General features: G+C 33.6%; 2 protein-coding genes and 1 long non-coding RNA gene across 5 annotated transcripts; 2 read left to right on the forward strand and 1 right to left on the reverse strand.

Moving 5' to 3' along the window:
- On the reverse strand, nt 1-804 carry LOC108861576 (glycine-rich protein 5). The gene has a single exon (XM_018635476.2). It carries the CDS (start codon nt 751-753, stop codon nt 172-174), a length of 582 nt encoding a protein of 193 aa, XP_018490978.1. The 5' UTR covers nt 754-804; the 3' UTR covers nt 1-171.
- A 1,080-nt stretch (nt 805-1,884) lies between these two features.
- On the forward strand, nt 1,885-3,902 carry LOC108859444 (uncharacterized). The gene is made up of 2 exons (XR_001950482.2): nt 1,885-2,165; nt 3,488-3,902. It is a non-coding gene; the product is annotated as an uncharacterized LOC108859444 (long non-coding RNA).
- A 7,042-nt stretch (nt 3,903-10,944) lies between these two features.
- On the forward strand, nt 10,945-20,722 carry LOC108859552 (DNA mismatch repair protein MSH5). Of its 3 annotated transcripts, none has more exons than XM_057010742.1 (37): nt 10,945-11,070; nt 11,374-11,405; nt 11,598-11,692; nt 11,910-11,990; nt 12,070-12,142; nt 12,305-12,368; nt 12,622-12,776; nt 12,884-12,985; nt 13,074-13,101; nt 13,176-13,207; nt 13,284-13,341; nt 13,527-13,613; nt 13,899-13,955; nt 14,197-14,298; nt 14,408-14,452; nt 14,763-14,840; nt 14,921-14,971; nt 15,045-15,126; nt 15,511-15,584; nt 15,691-15,790; nt 15,882-15,978; nt 16,129-16,218; nt 16,313-16,377; nt 16,470-16,528; nt 16,635-16,711; nt 16,802-16,888; nt 17,090-17,151; nt 17,259-17,320; nt 17,423-17,476; nt 17,576-17,661; nt 17,748-17,779; nt 17,862-17,885; nt 17,993-18,108; nt 18,216-19,174; nt 19,233-19,419; nt 19,660-19,804; nt 19,945-20,722. In XM_057010742.1, the coding sequence occupies exons 1-34, from the start codon at nt 11,035-11,037 to the stop codon at nt 18,294-18,296; spliced, it is 2,424 nt and encodes an 807-aa protein (XP_056866722.1). In that variant the 5' UTR covers nt 10,945-11,034; the 3' UTR covers nt 18,297-19,174; nt 19,233-19,419; nt 19,660-19,804; nt 19,945-20,722. The 3 variants fall into 3 exon arrangements, with proteins under 3 accessions (XP_056866722.1, XP_056866721.1, XP_056866723.1); XM_057010741.1 differs by having other exon boundaries at nt 19,318-19,419; XM_057010743.1 differs by having other exon boundaries at nt 19,323-19,419.
- The last annotated feature ends 516 nt before the right edge of the window (nt 20,723-21,238 follow it).

Raw genomic sequence — 21,238 nt, forward strand, 5'->3', positions numbered from 1 at the left:
TTATTTTTAACTAATCGTTTATTTCTTAAGAGACCGATAATAATGACAACGTAATGACACAAAATGATGGAATGAATGACATAATTTAGGTGAAGTTATATTTTATGTTTTTTCATAATACGCTTGTGTTGCCATGCATTCCATGCTTTTACGTTAAACATATAGATCTCATCAAGGAAGTCCACTGGCTCGGTAACCACCACCAGCACCTGCTCCACCACCGAATCCACCACCTGCTCCTCCTCCAAATCCACCACCAGCTCCAGCTCCACCTCCAGCTCCTCCTCCAAATCCACCACCAGCTCCACCTCCACCTCCAGCTCCTCCTCCGAGTCCACCTCCACCACCAGCTCCACCTCCAAATCCACCACCAGCACCTCCACCAGCACCACCTCCAGCTCCTCCACCAAATCCTCCTCCTGCTCCACCACCTGCTCCTCCACCTAAACCACCGCCGCCTCCAGCTCCTCCGCCTAAACCACCGCCGCCTCCAGCTCCTCCACCAAGGCCGCCTCCTCCGCCAAGACCACCTCCTCCACCGAGGCCGCCTCCTCCTCCAAGGCCGCCTCCTCCTCCAAGGCCACCGCCTCCTCCAAGACCACCGCCTCCACCAAGACCCCCGCCTGGATGGTGGAAGAACGTCTTTTGATCCTCGAGACCACTCTTAAGCTTCCTGTTAGGGACACTAGCAAATGAAGTGAAAGCTAGAGAACCGACAAGTAAGGCAACAAGAAGCATTGACTTGGAAGCCATGTTGAACTTGTGTTTTGTGTATGTGATGATGAGGAACTCTATCCGCTAAATAAGCCTTTATATAGACCATGCAGCTAGAGATGAAGAATTTAAAAATCAAATAAAAGGAGAGAATAGTAAAGATTTACAGTGAATAATGATCATCATTAATTCATCTGCCCATCTAATTCATGTTGGCAAATTTAATGCAATCCCTAACTACCAAATGTTGACTAACTAGTCACTCACCCACATGTAGTAGACCCCTTCTTCATTCTTTGTGTTAGTACTACTTAAGACCATGGTACTAACTTTCTTGCCTTTCACATTTAAATTTGTCTATAAGGTTCTTTGATGCGTCCGAGTTTTTTAATTATTCTATGTCCAGAGTTCTTAAATGTCTTCTTAACATGCTTATTATATTTTGTAGTATCCATATTATACATGTGTATATACATTGTAATGTTGACGGTATTTCTTCTAATGTATTTTCCCACTATATAGAGGAGTAAAATAATGTATGAAATCACAATTTTCTCTAGATATTCTTTTCTTAAATGTCTTCTTGGCGTGGACGAGGTAGAATCGGCATCTGCCTCACACGGCTGCAATGCATAAAATCAATCTCGTTTTAGAATTCTTTTGTTAAAGAAAATTATTCGCGGTGACTATTTTTGTGAAATAGAATAATATGCTATATAGCCTATAAGCCAACAAGTTTTTAAATCTTGGTGCTCTTCTTGGATTAAATGCTTTCTTCTTAGTTAATCTACTTTCTCATCCATAATTTTAACGTCCAATAATAGTTGTCAAAGTCATGTGGTCCTCACAGTTAAATTAATATAGGAAAACAATTTTAGAGCATCCTCAACGCAAAGAACTTAAAAAGAAGTGCTTAAAAATGTTTAAAAATGTTTTTTTTGTTTTTTTGGAATTAAAAAATAAAAAATAAAATAAATAAATAAACCATTCGCGAACCGCCACGTATCAGTGGAACCCACAAACAGTTTGAGCAACACCAGATCTGGAACGCTTAATCAAGTGCTTCTTCTTCTTTCTTCTTCTTAATTAAAAAGTCCTAAGAACATCCTCAACGCACATATTTAGGAGGGTGGTTAGGGTTTTTTTTTTAATTAAAAAAAGGAAAAAAAAAAGAAAACAGAAAATACGGCGCTTAATTAAGCCCTCGAAGCAGCGTGGTTTAGCGCCCACGTGTCAAGTTATGAGAGGTGAGAGATCGGTTACGCGTGAAACGCGATCAAACTCGGTTTTGTCTCTCTCTCTCTTTTGAATCCGCTCTCCTGACGCAAGGCGATTTGAAATCGTCTCCGTGGCTTTGCTATCGTCGGCTTCTCCCTCGGCTCGACGGTGGTTCTTCTCGATGGTGATGGTCCTCTCGCTCGGTGGCGACGGAGCTCTCCTCGACGGCGAAGGTAAAGCTTCTGTTTGAAGTTCACAAAATTTTATAAACTTGTTTGATTAGGTTGTTCTGTCTTGAGATGGATTGATCAAATATGATTTGTTTGCAATTTTTTTCAATTAAGATGGATGGATGAATATAGAATTGTTTGTAGGTTTGTTTCAATTAAGATGGAAGGATCACATTTGATGTTCTGTTTTTGATTAGTTTCTATTGATGAATAAAGTCCCACATCGGTAGTTGGAGAAATAATTAAGTAATATATAAAGGGTTAGGGTCAATCCACTAATTGCCAATTGGTTTTAAGTTGGAAGCCCTTAATTAACTTGAATCTAATTAACCTGAATCAATTAACGCTAATTGAGATTTTCTATAGTTTAGAATTTCTTAGAGTTAATTGTTTTCCCATAGTTTGGAATTTATTGGTTATAGTTTAACCATTACGGGGGAGTTCTAGTTGAACGCTTAAATTCTTAGGTCAGTTTTTAGTCCGGTTTATGGACTGTCCAAGTTAAGGACGATTGTTTCTGGAGCTGCAGTTGCGCTCACGGGATGTATTCTCATTGTCAAGACCAAAGAAGAGCTGAAGTTTTCATCCCCTTGTCTAAAGTCAAAGTTTATTCCCAAAGAAATCTACTGATCTGTTTTCTTCAACATAGTGTCCACGACATACGTGGTCTGCTTTGTGATTGCAGATTTGCGTGTTGCATCCCACGTTTGTCGTGCGGGGGAGTATTAGAGATATGTTGGGCCGGAAGATATGTATCTTACGGACCAAGTCTGTGAAACCCGTGAAACCCATGAAGACCCTCAAGACTAAAAGAAAAGACTTGAAGATCAAGTTAATCTCAAGATATTCTTAGGATATTTACATTAAGAGTTTAGGAAAGTTAGCGTTATCTATTCCTAATATTATGTTAATGTTAGCGATATATATATATGTGTCTTGTATTCTCATATTAAACACAACACAATAATATATCATATTCTATTCTACTTTAATATGGTATCAGAGCAGTCGATCCTTGTGGATCAAAGTTAAATTAAAAAGAGCCACCCGATGTTGGGCACTCCGTGGATGGTATTCCCACAGTTGTCCACGCATGTGCGTGAGGGGGAGTATTGATGAATAAAGTCTCACATCGGTAGTTGGAGAAATAATTAAGTAATATATAAAGGGTTAGGGTCAATCCACTAATTGCCAATTGGTTTTAAGTTGGAAGCCCATAATTAACCTGAATCTAATAGTTTCCGTGTGTTTCAGATACAAAGCAATGTTTTTCTTTTTGTTTTTGCTTTTGTTTTTGATTAGTTTCTGTGTGTTTGTGTCGTAAGTAACATGCGTGGATCGAGGATACATGGTCCATTCTCTTTCGATGTGTTCCTGATGCCTAGAGAGATCTCCCGAGGCTATTGGAAGAAGTAGTTCCTGGCTAGCCCGAGACTATCTGTTTAGTTCTGTGATTTGTTTCTCTTCACGGTTACATTTGTTCTTCTTTTCGTGATAGTTATTTCCTATTGTTTTTTTCTTATTGACATTACGTTTTCTGTTGATTGCTGGACAGGTGATAAGCGGTGGAAGACGAGTGGAAGTTTCCATATATGACCTCCTGGTTGGTGATGTTATTCCCCTCAACATTGAAATGTGATTTATTCATTATCTGTTCTCTTCTTTTTTTCTGTCCATACTCCATATTAACTTATGTCAAACCGAAAAACCCTTAAATAAACCACTTGCATTGGAGGACAATTATTTAGAGGTGGCTTATCTCAAATTTTTATACATATTAATTAATAAAAAAATGAATAAGCTTTCCAAAGAGTGGTTAGGGTTGAAGATGCTCTAAGCATTCCCTAAATTCTTTGGGTTGAGGATACTCTTACACCATTAAATAAATTTAGATCCAGATACGATTTAATTAAGTTCTTTTTACTCGATTGAAAATCTTAACAAAAAGGCCAGGAAGGAGTTTTGATCATTTTAATGTTGTTGGTTACACATGAAGAAATGGTACATTTGCGTAGTGATATAGAACATCTTTTTTTTTTTTTTGTAAATTGCATTCTTTATAGAACATCTTTTTCCTGATCAGATGTCTTATTACAATCATAAAACCCGTTTCAGTATTTCAATTCATTTACTAAATAACTAACATAAAAAGAGAAAAAAATGTAAGGTCAAAAGTTTGAATATCACCAAAGTGACAGAAAATAACCAGTTATTTAAAAAGAAAATGTACAGTATCCAGTCACATATATATATAGTCTGTACAATGCTATCCTACACCATCACCATATGCAGACGTATGACCTATTACCTATATGCTAAATTGCACTATAGTAACTTCACATACATGTAACAAGATGTTGCATCTCCGGTCCGAGTAGATTTATGAAAATCATAAATTTCTGGTTACAAATAAAACTAAAAATCAGTCTTCTTACACTTCAGAGAACAAAAATACGGAATGTGAGTTTTGAGCCGTTTGTGAATAGAATGAGAGTTTTCTGTAATGGTCGAGCAGATTTTTCTCAATTGCAGATCGACTACAGTTCACTAGACCGATACTTTTTAGCATTGTCAATTTCTAGTGTTTTTGTTTTTTATATCATCAAAAATGTCTGCATGCTGTTAAAAGTATGTATATAGTGCATTCTTGTTATCTGGTTCACCAAATGATATGCATAACGCTAAATCATTCTGAAAGGATGTTTATTTATCTAAAAGCAGAAGGAAGTTTAAGTATTAGTCTACTTTGGGATTCTTCTAAATTTTTTTTTGAATATATGTTAAATTTATTCAACCCAAAAAATATTTGTCAATGTAACTAGAGTTTTTCTTTAGCTAGCAGCTATAACAATGATAGAAAAGTGTAGAAAGCTTTTGAAAAATATGTGAAGCAGTTCAGATTAAGGACCAAAGATGAAGATCATCTGAAACTGAACTAGAACGACATAGCTTTGCTGTAATAATCAACTTTTCTCCCTCTGAAAGAATCTATGCGATCGGGTTGATTTGATTTGGAGGAAGAGGAGCTTCTCCATGTCTTTGTCAATTTCTCTTCTTCCAAATAGTATGGACTGCAGCTTGGAGCACATACCATACTAGGAACATGGTGGTTTTATCTCTCATTGTACCCACTAATAAATCCAAGATGATACTTCATTCATTAGTATAGCGAATCCCGAGCAGCTTTTGAGTTGATATGCGCCTTCAAAGTAAGGACAAACAAAAAAACAAGCGGATCTTTGTGATAATTTTTTTGGGTTTCCAATGTAAAACCAATTGACGTTAAATAGAGTGATCTAAATCTTTTGTATATTATTCAAGTCTCATTCATATTTCTGATGTGTTCTCTATTTTCCAACACCCTTCTTCAAAATAATGATGATATAACCATTAATCTCGTAGAATTTATCAGAACCCCTTCGAGACAATTTTATATATTTTCTAACAATTTCGGTAGAACTGAGCCTCTTCTATGGGCCATATAGCTAATGGATTGATCGAACCACTATCCGAGTCGGATTAATGAGTCAGGGTGTTGACCCGTTCTGATACAATGTTAGATTCAGATTTATTATGAGTTTCCAACTTAAAATCAATTGGTAAATAGTAGATTGACCATAATCCTTTATATGTTAGTTAATGTCATTTATAATTTCTAATGTAGGATATAATATCTCTAATACCTCTCCTCGAGATGATGATTTTTATCGGCTAGAATTTTTGGAATTTTAGGACAGTTATACCCGGTCTAGAAGGGTTAAGTACAATCTTTTAAACCCGGTCGGAAGAGTTATATTAATTGAGATTTAGGGTATTTAAGATCTGAACTCTAATACCATAATAATTTTTATAGTCTTCCAATTTAAAACTAATTGACGATAAGTAAAGTGATCCAAGTCCATTATATATTACTCAAGACCCATTCATAATTCCAATTAGGGATCTTCTCTACAACACCTTGTTTCAATAAGACCATTACAGAGAATGCACTATGGATTATAATGGAAGTTCCATTTCAGGATACGTTCCTTGTGGCTAATCCATCATGTGCTGCGATCCAGGCCAACACTGAGTATTTAGGAGTACATTGAGCAAACCAAAAATGCCCTTATACCACTGAACTTGCTGGTTTGTCGAGTGCTGAACGTTGCCTTGAAGATACATTCTTTTTTTTCTGTTGCTTTTAACTTTGAACTACCTTTGAATTACTCTATCTAACTTAAATTAGATACATAATGTATATTTGTTCTGAGATATGAATCTTCTGGGAATGCTAATGAGGTATAAAAATTCTTCGTGCAGAGAAAAATGTTAAAGACCAATGATGGATAAAGTAATTAATTTTTTGATGCTAGCGACTAGCTACACGTATAAAAACTATTTCGCGCTTTGAAATAGTTGGTCAAAACTAGTATATATCCCCTATATAGTAATTTTGAAGCATTATAACATATTTCGTAACCACGAGTCATCACTAAAATGATTTTCAAAGTCATTAAAGAAATGTGTTGATCTATTAAACATGCATTATACCTTTCATTAAACTAATCATAAAATTAATAATGTGTAATTAATTTTTTTTCTTCTTTCTTTAAATAAAAATTACGAGATTACCTAATATAATTAACATATTTAATGATTATGAATCATGTATGTGATAAAATTTTTGTATCCTCTCTCTTTTTGTTTGATTTTATATTATTAAAAAATTTAATACTCACATTAAGTATATAATAAAAAAATTAGATTTTTCCTTATATGTTATATTTTGAATTTTTTAAAACATCTATAAATTAATAAAAATGGTACAAATCTCACATTGAAAATTTTGTGATCGATGGTTTATTTGTTTTTTGTACAAGCAAGATAAAATGATCATAAATCTTATGAATATGAAGTCTCATTAATAGATATTTTCATATTATATATCATTCAAATTAAATTATCTACTATATAAAAGTATGTTAATTTCAAAATTTGCATTGAAAAATTATTGAGATCTTAGTATTATATATATATATATATATATATATATATATATATATATATTAATAAAAGTTAAATAAACTATGTACAACATAAAATACATAAATATGTTAATTTTTAATTTTGCATTGAAAAAGTATTGAGACCTTGATATTATAATTTTGAAATTCGCATTGAAAAATATGACATCGAAAATTTTGGGATTAACGGTTTAAATTTTTTGTTACACCAAATATACAAATGTTAATAAAACCATATGAGTAGAAAGTCTTATAAATATTTATATTAAAATCTATTAAATATATATGCCAATACCATTGAAATTTAATTAGATACCATATAAAATAAATAAATTGATCTATTTACCTTAAAAATATTGCAAATAAACAAAAGTATTGTTTTAATTTGTGTGATTAGTCTAATCCTATATATATATATATATATATATATATATATATATATATATTAACTGTGAGACAATTGATTACTCTAACAAGTGTAAGATCTTATTAGTTAATATTTTTTAAAAATTTACAAGACATAAAGATTTATTTAGAAGCTATTGAAATCACCTAGCGAAAACATGAATTGCACAAAATATTTGTTTTCCTAACCCTAACCTCTTTTCTCTTCATCACAACACCAGCAAAGAATAATTTGGAAATGTTGATTGACAATCTGAAAGGTAACGTTTTCTTTAGTTCAGCCCATTGTTTTTCTTAAATGAGCCAAGAAATTTTCATGATTAACTAAATTGACACATACATATAAGAATATGTTTTCATTTGAAAATTATTGCTTACTAAATTTCAGTATGAACCATTATCACTTTTGTTTAAAAGTTGTTACAATAAAAAATATAGGCTTGGGAAAAAATCTGAATCAAAAAAATTGAACCAAATCTAATCCAAAAAAGTAGTACTGAATTTCAACCAAAATTGGTTAGATATCCGAACGGGTTCAAAGTTTTGCTACCTAGAGAACCATACCGAACCCGATCTAAAAAAAAATATTTCGGATATCCAAATATATTTGAACCATATTTATATACTTAAATACATTAATTATTTTTTAATTTAATATCTAAAGAATATATAAAATATATAAGATATATAAGATATTTTAAGTTGGCCAAAATACTTAGATATATATATATATATATATATATATATATATATAAATAGTTAAAATTACATGTTTAAAATATTTAAACGGTATTCAAAATACCAAAAAATAAATAAAATATCTAATGTTTTTTTATTCAAATATTTAAGTTGAACCAACTTTATGCTAAGTTTAAGTATTTTGAAATACATGATTCAAATTTATGTGCTATATAATATTTTTATTTTAGATTTTGAGAAATTTAAAGTATATATGAACTTTAAAAAAAAATTAGGAGACTTATCTGAATCCAAACTCAAATCAAACTCGTAAAGATCCAAACCGAACCGAACTCACAACAGAACCAAACCAAATGGTATCCGAATACCCACCATTTTCAAATGTTGAAAATAGTTATTGATAATAAAATGTGTATTATTTATAATATTTGAATATAACATATTTTATATGAACTTTTTTTTTAAAACCAAAGATCCGAACCTAATCGAACTCACAACAGAACCACACCAAATGGTATCCGAATACCCACAAATTTAGGATAGTGTTTCTCAAAACTAGGGAATTTTTTTTCTGTTTTTGTAAAACATATTTCAGGTGTCAAATTTATTTGTTAAGTTACTTGAGGTTTAATATTTAAAAGATTACAATTTAAAACACACAATTTTTATAGGTTAAGAATCTTAAATTATTATTAAAAATCTCTATAATATTATTTGAGAATTCAACTTACGTATGTTTCGCATTCACGTTAACTTTATGGGGGCTTCTGTTAAATATATATTTAATTTTATTTTATTTTTAGTAAAATATATATAATAAAAAGTTAAAATTTACAAATTTCAATTATTTTATAATAATATTATATATTTTGTTGTCACAAAAGGAAAGTTAACAAAATTAATCTTGACATTAAAATAAAACATATTATTTTATAGTAATATTTTATTTATTCCATACATATAAATTGTGAGATATATAAAACATATAAAAATAAAAATAAAATATTAGCTAATTTTAACAATTTATTCTTTTCTAAAATAGATATATGCATGAGATTCAAAATATTATTATATTATTTTATGTAATATTTAATCAAACCACACATTAGTTTATTTTTATTGGATTCTAAATATATATATTACTATTATATACAAAATATATTAAAATCTAATAAATAATCTAAATTCAAAGTAATAAAATAAATCAAAATTTCAATATATTAGAACAAAAAGATATCATTGTTAAATTCAGAGAATTAGATGCAATCTAATAAATTCAAGTGAAAACTGAATAGACTAAATGTTACAACAAAAAATCACACGCCTAATTCAAAAGCCTATATTATTATTGATATAAATCACACATATAAATTATAATTTTTTTAAATTAAAGTAAAATACTAATAATTATTGTAATATATTTATTTTTAAAATATCCACTTTGTAATTGTCTAGAAAAAGTATCTATTTCAACATGAACTTTACGCGTCGTGCCTATTCTTTCACGAACTTTGTAGTAGAGCAGTATTCACAATTTTTTTAAAATACTATATGAACTTTACGCGTCGTTCCTATTTCTTTATGAACTTTATAGTAGTGCGTATTTCACATTGAACTAAACAAAAATTCAAAAATACTACATGGACTCTCAAAATCGTGCATATTTATATATTAACTGTTAAAGGTGTTAGTCATCAGTTAATTTATCAAAACGACGTCATTTTGAATAAATTCTGTAAAATTAAAAATAAAATATAGATTCTCAAAATAGTACTTAAATATATTGACTGTCAAAAATGTTAGTCATCCTTTAATTTATCAAAAGATTTTATTTTGGATAAATTCTACAAAATTATCCGTCGTTTTGTAATTTTTTTAATTTTACAAAATCTATCCAAAATGACGTTGTTTTGATAAATTAATAAATGACTAATACTTTTGTTTTTCTGACAAAAAAATACTAACATCTTTGACGATTAATATATATATATATATATATTGATCATCAAAGGTGTTAGTCTTTTTTGTTAGCAAATCAAAGGTGTTAGTCATATATTAATTTATCAAAAAAATACCATCTTAGATAAATTTTGTAAAACTAAAAAATTAAAAAACGACAGATAATTTCATATAATTTATCCAAAATAAAGGTTTTTGATAAATTAAAGGATGAATATTACCTTTGATAGTCAATATATATAAGTACGATTTTGAAAATCTATATTTTTTTAATTTTACATAATTTATTCAAAATAAAATTGTTTTGATAAATTAGTGGATGACTAACACTTTTAACGGTTGATATATAAATAAGCACGATTTTAAAAGTTTATGTAGTATTTTTTGAATTTTTGTTTAGTTCAATATGAAATATACACTACTATAAAGTTCGTAAAATAATAGGCCCGACGCATAAAATTTATATAATATTTAAAATTTTTGTTTAGTTCAATATGAAATAACCTATTACTACAAAATTTGTGAATGAAAAGGCACAACTGGTAAAGTTGACGTTGAGATAGTCACTTTAAGCTAATTTCCGATGTGGTAAATACACTTTACTAGCGGGTACTACATGGAAGTTTCGATATTTACAATACGGAACACAAGATTATAAGTATTTCCTTAAAACCCCTCCACTGATATTTTGACTTTTAAAATAAAAATCCGTCGAGAGTTCGGATTCCCTCTCGCGCCCTTGTCTCGTCATCATCTTCCCAACGTCTCTCCTCTCTCCTCCCCTCTCGTTCTAATTCACAGCAATGGAGGAAACGGACGACTCAGAAATCGAATCGCAGGTATCTCCGATTACATTATCTGATTTTGCTGTTCGTCTCGCCTGAGAATATCGGATGTTATGTCGTTGTGATCCAAGTTGATATCTAGCTTCGCTAATTTACGATTTCGAAGATTCAAAATCTGTTTCCGGCTTCGATTTACACCGATCTCGATTGTAGAGAGCTTGACGAAACCCTAGTCGCTCCTGTTTGAACCTAGATTAGCCTAATCGGGACTCTAATTGTTGCGTCGAGTTGAAAAGTTTGCAGATATCATCAGAATCATTCAGGCTTACAGTGTTTCTTATTTCAATTTCAATTCAGGTTTATATGGCTTGCATTCAGCACGGTCGTCGGTTAGTAACTTAAATTCTTCACATTCTTGTTTTAGATGAGAATATTGTTGTGAAAATATGCTAAGAGAGTTACAATTTGTCGATTATATCTGAGTGAATGCTTTTGTAATTCAGTGGCTTCTTTTGTTAGCTGGTTATCAGGTGGTGAAACTCATATTTAGCTTACAAAATCTGTTCTTTTTTTGTTTGCAGTGTTGGAGTTTCTTACTACGACTGTAGTGTACGCCAGCTTCATGTGCTTGAAGTTTGGGAGGAAGATTGCTCTGATTTTACTCTGATCAATATGGGTATAAATTTTTAATACGATATGAAATTGAGTCTTTACATGTAGTAGTTGCCTGTATGCAATTCCATGTATTGATCTACTATAACACTTTAGTGGAAAGTTTGAGTCAAGCAGGTTCTTGATTTACAGCTACTTTTCTGCAGTTTTTGTTCTACTACACTTGTCCTCGTCTCATTAGGTATTTGTTCGCTTCATTTGTGTTGGTTGTATTTCTTCAGTTAAATATCAAGCGAAGCCATTGGTCATTTACACAAGCACAAAAAGTGATGAATCCTTTGTATCTGCTCTACAGAAGAGTGGTATGGCGCCATCTATTTTTTTTTTGTGATTGTATGGGCCCTATAATTTATGGTCTTGCATAATTATTTGATTCTGCAGATGGAACTGACGAGGATACCACGGTGAAGCTGGTAAAGAGCTCAACATTCAGCTACGAGCAAGCGTGGCACAGGTAAAGAAAGTGTAACCAGTTCCCTTTATCTGCGGTGGTTTCGGTTAGTCAGATGACATGATGAATTCTATAAGGAAACTGGTTGCTGCAATTCTACGTGTAATAGCTTACTTGACTCATAATATATGCTCTTACACTGATTGTTACCTCAATGTTCTGTAGGCTGGTATATCTTCGAGTAACAGGAATGGATGAAGGGTTGAACATCAAAGAACGGGTTTGTTATGTAAGTTACAACAGTGGAAAGTTACTCTCTCTTTTGTTTTTACTGTAGACTCTCTTTAATCCCACTGTATAACGTGCTCATTCTTAATGTAGAATTTTGTTGATACTCTCGATGCCACGATCAAACAGTTTAATATCGTCAGTAAATTCTGTGTGAAACATAGCTAGATCTTGGTCTTCCAACTAGTTTATTTATTGGTAAACTAATCCATTTCTTATCGTATGACGTTTCCTCATGATCTTGTTAATTGCAGCTGAGTTCTATGATGGACGTAGGCAGTGAAGTCCAAGTTCGTGTTAGTGGGGGTCTTCTTGCTATATTAGAAAGTGAACGAATTGTAGATAGCCTGGAACAAAACGAATCTGGGACTGCGTCAATTGCAATTGACTCAGTCATGGAAGTACTGTTGTATCCTTCAATGTTTCTGCTCTGTTTCTTTACATCTTGGTGAAAATACTTTCCTAAATTAGGGGATGGTAGTGCTGCCTGAAAATCCTTGACAATTGTTTCCATAGGAACAAGTTTCTTAAACTTGATGCAGCTGCTCACGAGGCTCTACAGATATTTCAAATAGATAAACATCCAAGCCATATGGGCATTGGCAGGGCAAAAGAAGGGTAAATGGCTAAATGGTTCAACTGTTGAATATTATATTTTCTTCTTCTTTGCCTTATGAATGATCTTCAATGATTCTTTGAAATGAAGGTTCTCGGTGTTTGGCATGATGAATAAGGTTTGCTTTCCTTGCATTGGGCATTCTTGGTTTTGCTCCTTGTATATATGATTTAACTTACTGGCCTATTTCAGTGTGCCACACCAATGGGTAGACGGCTTTTAAGGTAAAAAATGTGAATGGTAGGTATATAAAAACTTTCCAGTAATCTTAAGGTATCAGTTTCGTTCTCTCTATTTCAGAAGCTGGTTTATGAGGCCAATTCTGGATCTTGAAGTGTTAGACCGTCGTCTCAATGCTGTATCCTTTCCCTTCGCCTTATGTCACGTAGAATAGGAGTTAGCAATCAATAAGAAAGAAGAGAAACGATGGACAAAATTTGAAGTCTGCTTAAGCCTTATCAGCATAAAAAACGATCACCATTTATCCTGAATGAGAAAAAAGATTTTGATTGCTTATTGAGAAGTTTCTCTTGACTGTATGAGATTTCCTTTTTCATATCTTCTGTAGAGCTGATGACATCTTTGCGGGAGACACTGAAATCTGTGAAGGACATTCCCCATTTGCTCAAGGTAAGAAGGTATCCGTATTCTGTATATAATGTATATTCGTGGCAGCATAAGCCTATTTGCTTCAGTCATAAGAACATGTGAAACAGATTCTTGAATTAGAAACTAATAGCACAGAGAATACTTTCCATATAGCGTGTGGTGTATATGTTAATTGTTAATTTGTTGGCAGAATCAGTGTTCTCTTGCATGCCTTATGTGTTCTTATATCCCAATTCTGTACATTCCTTTTTTGGGTAAACATTTGATTTTGCTAAATACTGTATCTCATTCTTATGTGAAAACAAGAAATTCAACTCCCCGACGACCCTGTGTACCAGTAATGATTGGACAGCTTTTATGAAGGTAGTCTCTCTTGTCTCACTATACGATCAGCTTTCATATCTCCTCTCACTTATTGATTGCAGGCTTTCTTATATTATTTTCCTTCACTACACTCTCACCACTCTATTCATTAGTTTTTTCTAAAAGTGGACTCTGTAACCAGAGTTCCTATGAAGTCTTGTCGGGTAGATCCTAGCTGCAATATTGACGGAATCATACAAAATAGTTTCCGAAGATAATGCGCTCTTTTTGTGTGCATTAGAGTATAGGTGCGCTCTTGCACGTGAATAAGATATTTGAAGTTGGAATCTCAGAAAATCTCCGAGAGCATATGAGACGCTTCAACTTAGACATTATTGAGAAGGTTACTAATATTTCTTATCAAGAAACAGCTTATGAAGCTTTAAATGCTATTTTCTCAGTCGTTATCCGATTGCATGGTTGTTTTGCTAAGTTCTCTTGCGATTTTGCAGGCCGACTTATGTATCAGCACAGAGCTAGATTATGTATATGATTTGGTCAGTTGATTTTACACTCTGTCTCTTTCATTCCATTATAATCGGTAGTATCTTCTTCAAATTAACATCTCTCTTTTCCTCTCCCTGGAGAACTACAACCTTTATATATGATTATGTTGTTTATAAATGGGAATGAGACCATCCATATGAAACATTTTAAGGTGGCAAAAATTCTTAAGTTTCAATTCAAAGTTATTCAGAAGTTGGATATTCGTTTAAACAAATTCAGAAGGCCTCTGAGTGAGAGATGCGTAAGATATGTGAAACAATCATGACTAATATTGCAGTTACAATGGACTTAATTCCGCAGGTACTTGGAGTCATTGATGTAACTAGAAGCAAAGAGAAGGGTTATCAAACATTGGTTAAAGATGGATTCTGTTCTGAGGTTATTTTTAGAAATTGTTTTCGTTCAGGCTGTCATATCTCTGATTTTTCTTCAAGTAATTCATTTCTTGTGTTTACCAGTTGGATGAGCTGAGGCTAATATACGAAGAGTTGCCGGAATTCCTGCAAGAGGTTATTCTATGTGATAATTTCTGTTAGTTGATAATTGAAGTAAACTCGTTTGGATGATTCCAATTTCCAACAGGTTTCATCGATGGAGTTAGAACACTTTCCTCATCTGCATAAGGAGAAGCTCCCTCCTTGCATCGTCTATATTCAACAAATTGGTGGGTCTGAAGTTTCATGATTTAGTTCTCACATACGTTCTATACAGTGCGTTGTTATATACTTAAAATTTAGCTAGAATGATTTTCTAAACATAATTGCCTTTGTTGACAAAAAAAAAAACATAATTGCCTTTTAGGAACTAAAAATCATTCCTAACAAAAGTGAGATACAGTTGCACAAATTCAATTTTCTTGGAACCTATATGCCCTGGGATTACCAGTTCAACTATGGTGACTTGTGCTTCTAGATTTCTGGATAGCCTTTCAAGTTATGATGTGTCATTTAAGAAATCACGACCATGCGTCTTTATTCACACTTTGTTAACAGTCGTTCTTTTATGTAAACGAGTATATAACTTTTCCGTTGATTTGCCTGTTCCGCAGGGTACCTCATGTGTATTTTTGAAGAAAAGCTTGATGAAACTGCACTTCATAGGCTTACCGAATTTGAATTTGCGGTACATTGTGTTTGTGTTAAAAGATTTTGGAATTAATAGTTTGGACGCTATGCATATGTCACTAGGAAGTATAACTTTCTTATCTACAAATATCTATTGTAATTAGTTCTCTGATCTGGATGGAGAGACTCAGCGATTCTTTTATCATACTCCAAAGACAAGAGAGTTAGACAACATTCTTGGAGATATCTACCACAAAATTTTAGGTATGTTCTCCGTGCTGGTTAATTGTTTACATGGCACAGTGCTTTTTGCGTAAGATGATGTAGTATTTTGTTTTACAAAACTTGCTGACAGATATGGAGAGAGCAATTATAAGGGACTTGCTGTCGCACATACTTTTGTTCTCGGCACACATGTTGAAGGCAGTTAATTTTGTTGCAGAACTTGATTGGTAATCAATATTCCAAAAACTACTGATATCCCCCTTTCATTCTAGCCTTTCCTATTCTCCTGTTAGAGAAATATAAACGTTTTCATGTTAACTGATTGGCTGCCTAATGATTAGTAACTAATAAATATGTATTCTTCTTGGCATTTGTAGCATTTTATCGCTGGCTTGTGTAGCCCATCAGAATCACTACGTAAGGCCTGTTCTGACAATGGAATCATTGCTTGATATTCGAAACGGAAGGTGAAGTTGACTCTTTTATAGCTTCATTTATGTCTTATTATACGTAAACTCCTGACAAAAACTTGTATCCGTAAATATCTATACTGGAGGGCAGGCATGTTTTGCAGGAAATGGCGGTGGATACATTTATTCCGAACGACACTGAAATCAATGATAACGGTGAGCTGATTGTTGATACATTGTGACTGTACATACACAACTTGTGAACTAGTCTGTGTTCATCACCTTATTGCAAGCGTTTCCTGCCTCAGGTCGAATTCATATCATTACCGGTCCTAATTACTCAGGAAAGAGCATATATGTAAAGCAGGTCGGCTTTACTAAGTCATTTTTCACTTCGTCCAATGAATGTGTAGATCATCACCATGAATAGCCAACTCAAGTCGAGCATTCTTTCTGGCTTGCTATTTCCACAGGTGGCTTTAATTGTTTTCCTATCCCATATTGGAAGCTTTGTACCAGCAGATGCTGCAACTGTTGGTTTAACTGACAGGTTAAACGTCCTGGATTCTCTTCTCCTTCTAGAATCTTTTCTGTTTTTAACGTATATCCGTCCTTACTAAGATCAGTCGTACAATAACAGGATCTTTTGTGCAATGGGAAGCAAGTTCATGACCGCGGAGCAATCTACATTTATGATAGATCTACATCAAGTAGGAATGATGCTAAGGTATCTCTGATCTGCTTCTACCTTCACTTTATTTTAACCTCCTCAATCAGTTAGTGACTTCTTGTTCGGGTTGTCCACGAGCTCTATTATTCTAAAGTTCATGGGGACCCAAGATTGAAAATATCAATCGGAAGCCGAGATGTGCACTGTTATGAGTTATGATCATGTTTCTAATGATTTTGATTGGCTTTTATTCTCCAGGCAGGCAACTTCAAGATCTCTGTGTCTCTTAGACGAGTTTGGTAAAGGAACTCTTACAGAAGGTTTGTTTGTCTGTTTATGGATTTTTTTTCTGCTCTCTGCTTTGCATCAAAGGCATGTGTTTGTGGAAAAAAAAAATCTGCCTTACGTACACTCTAACTAAGCGCAGATGGTATTGGCTTGCTTGGTGGGACAATTAGTCACTTTGCTTCATGTAATGAGCCACCAAGGGTATAGCGTTCTCTTATCTGTCTTTCCTTAAAACCTTATATGTTCCCTTACAACCCTTGAGTCGCATGTTACATGACATGGATTGTTGCTGCACGATTCCAGGTTCTAGTATGCACCCACTTGACTGAACTACTTAACGAGAGCTGCTTGCCCGTTGTAAGTAATCCGAATCAATTGCTCACATAACATTCTCAGATTTCGAGTTTCGAGTTTTATTTATTGCAGTATCCGTAAAGATTCCTTTTTTCACTCCAGTCTGAGAAGATTAGATTCTACACGATGAGCGTTCTGAGACCAGACACAGAATCTGCAAACATGGAAGAAATTGTCTTTCTTTATCGGTATGAAGTTTCGACTAGCATTCTTCCTAAACTTTCTACATTGTTAAGACTTCACGTCACTGTTTAAGGAAATGGTCTTGACGCAGGTTAATCCCGGGACAAACGCTGCTCAGTTACGGTGAGCATTTTCATTCTTTGCTTTATTGTCTACATACGATAATGCAAACACCAAATGACATCAACCTGTTTATGAAATGCAGGTCTACATTGTGCACTACTCGCTGGTACATTTACATATAATCAATTAATGGCAATATCGTTGGGATCTATTTACTAATTAATGTGGATTAAAAAGTAACAGAATGAATTCCACTGTTTATTGATTCGCAAGGTGTCCCAGAGGAAGTGGTGAAAAGAGCAGCCATCGTGTTGGACGCCTTTGAGAGTAACAACAACGTGGATAAACTAAACCTTGACAACATATCGTCTCAAGATCAAGCATTCAAGGTCTTTTCGCTTCTCTCTCACTTACATACTCTACACAAACTTACCCCTTATCTCTTATGTCCTCATGGCTTTACCAAACTTTTTACCTTACCGAATGAAACTCGCAGGATGCTGTTGACAAGTTTATGGAGTTTGATATCAGTAAAGGTGATATCCTTGCTTTCTTTCAAGACATGTTCACTTCTTAAACCGTAGTTAGATCACGGCACATAAGGTTACATCTCTTACTTACGGAAGCTAATTTCCATGAAGATTTAGATATATACCTGATTTGTAAGAAGAAACTAAATTCATCATCAAAATTATTTGTTAGAAAAGAGAAATGCAGTAAGACATCCTTGAATCTAGTTGAATTGGTGACAGGGAGAAAATATTAATAACTAAACATATATCCATGTTTTTCTAAATCATTTATCAAAACACATATGCAATTTTAAGATGTCCAAAATTAACAAATACATATCCAATCAGCCTTGGAAATAATGTGATAGACGAACTTGTTATACAAAAAAGTGAAATAAAGATTTTGAACGTATCAACTATTATAGTTTCCTTTATTTTATATTTGTTTTTGGTTTTTAAATGATGGCCGACGTTTTGTCTGTGATATCTCTTTTTGTTCTATCTTCTTTGCGTATAAGCTAAGAGCACCCGCAACGCGGGATGTTAACTAATCCTTATTGCTGGTCCTTAAGTTAAATTGATTAAAAAATAATAAAATAGTTCCTGTAGCTAAGAATGAATCCTTAGCTAAGGATATTAAGGATTTGATCCTTAAGCTTGTTTGTGTCTTCATGAATTCATCGCCATCTTCTTTTTCTTCTCTCAAAGAAGCCCACCCGCTGCTGCGATTACTACAACCAACTCCTTCTGTCTCCGAGCAAAGATGTCGGCGACGCTAACGGGATCAGGAACTGCCTTGGGCTTCTCATGCTCCTCGAAGATCTCGAAGAGAGTCTCCTCCTCTCCGTCCACTCGCTGCTCCGTCAAGATGTCAGTCTCCGTCGACGAGAAGAAGAAGAGCTTCACCCTTCAGAAATCCAAAGAAGCTTTCAACGCCGCCAAGGTCACTGCCTTTACCCTAATTCCTTAAAAATCGAAACTTTGATTGAATTGTTTATTAGATAGAGTTGAAGAATCTAATGCCTGGAGGTGTGGACTCCCCTGTTCTGAAATGTGGTGTTCTTGATTTTGATTGGATTGGTCCAGGTCAGTGAAGCTGATAATTCATTGCCTTTGGACATACACAATCAAGTGTTTCAACTTGTAGAGAAGGGAAACGATGCATTCAAAGAATCTCGCTTTGAAGAGGTTAATGAATCAATCTCTCTCTCTCTTGTAGCTTCTTGATGTTGTTTGCTTTTGAATCAGTTTCTTGGTGAAGATGATAATAATAATGATAGCCATCTGATACATTTGCTTATCAACCTTTTTCACCAAATAGAATATTCTTGCAAGTTTAAAGCTTTGATTCTTAAACCCAAATGAAACTCTCTAATATCTTCTTGCCAACACAGTGTTTGATTTTGACTTGGCTGTTTGTTCACTTAGGTAAGAGAGATGCGGAAGTTGATCCGGACATCAAAAATAATTCTAAGAAGCAGAAGAAAGAGTTGGTTAAAGCTGAGAAAAAGGCACCACCTCCAAAGAAGGTAGAGACCAGCACTAGTTCTGATTCTGAGGAATAAGTCAAGAGGTATAACTTCAATTCACTTGATTTGTAGTTTTGTTTTAAGTTGAACTTTTGTTGATATGCTTAGGACTTTTATAAGGTTGACTTGAAATTACTAATAGTTTTATTTGAGTACTCACGTTGACTGTATTGCTTTTAATCAGGAGGCTGCCCCTGTGAAGAAGCAACCAGAAATCCCTAAAAAAAACAAGGCAGAGAGCAGCTCTTGTTTTATTTTCATTGATATAATGCCCAAGTAAATCAAGTCGTGAGTGGGGCATTAGATCTTTTGCACTATGAGCGGGACCCTTGTGTACAATTCGATGCTGATAGGAAGCTGTGGGTGTATCTACACAGAGACAGAGAAGAAGAAGATTTTGAAGATGATGGTACTTCATCCACTAAGAAATGGAAGAGGCCGAAGAAGGAAGCAGCAGAGCAAACAGAGGAACAAGAAGCTGTCACTGGAGCGTTTAATGGGGATGAAGAGCAAACCGGAAATGAGATGGGTTCAGAAAAGAAGACTGTCGAGCCTGCTGGTGTAGACTGGGATCAAGGAGCAGCGGACCAACTTTGTAATGGGGCTGGACAAGCTGCAGAGGAGGAGCAAGATGTTGAGAACACTGCGCAGGGAAATGAGACAACGATGTGGGAGCCTGTTGTTTCAAATCGTGTTGAAGATAACACATTTATCTGCCAAGAGAACTCAGTGGCTGATGATTTTGACGATGAAACATGATTGCTGAGATGCATTGATACCAAGTAGGCTTCGAACTCTTTTTTCTTTTTTTATTTTGTTGGATTGATCAGATCATCATACATAGTCCAAGAGAACTCAGTGGCTGAGATGAATTGATACCAAGTAGGTTTAGACTTGTGTGCATATAGTATAACAAAGTTTAAATTCCTAAGGACTCTATATTGAATTACACCATTGGACAACATTTTAAAGTAAAATCCTTAACTATTCAAAAAGCAAAAAAAAATATATTCTATTCCTAAGGATTCCAATGGTGGGTAACACCATTGGAGATGCTCTAAGAATTTTCCTTTGCATTTGCTCATCTTGACCGCATCTTTGGTCTCACCACCCACTTTACCGGTTTTACTTTTTCTTTAACTTTCCTTTCTATATCATTTTAACTTTTTTTTTTTTTAATTTTTGAAAAAATTGCGCTCTATACACTAAACTTTTGTCATAAATTAACCAATACTCTAAATTTTATACCATGATATCTTCTTCTATAGACACAAACTTATTTTTTTTATTTTTTTATTTTTTAAGATTTTAAACGAATTCACTCTTTATTTTTATTGTTTAAGTGCAATTGTTTCACGATTTTAGTCGGCAAACAAAAAAAAATGCTTTCATTATTTTGAATTTTTGTATATTCGAAAAAGTACCAAAGGAAATTAACTTTATCGAGGAAAAAAAAACAATTTTAAAACACACTATTA

Source organism: Raphanus sativus, chromosome 5 (genome assembly GCF_000801105.2).
Source record: "Raphanus sativus cultivar WK10039 chromosome 5, ASM80110v3, whole genome shotgun sequence".
Lineage (NCBI taxonomy): Eukaryota > Viridiplantae > Streptophyta > Magnoliopsida > Brassicales > Brassicaceae > Raphanus > Raphanus sativus.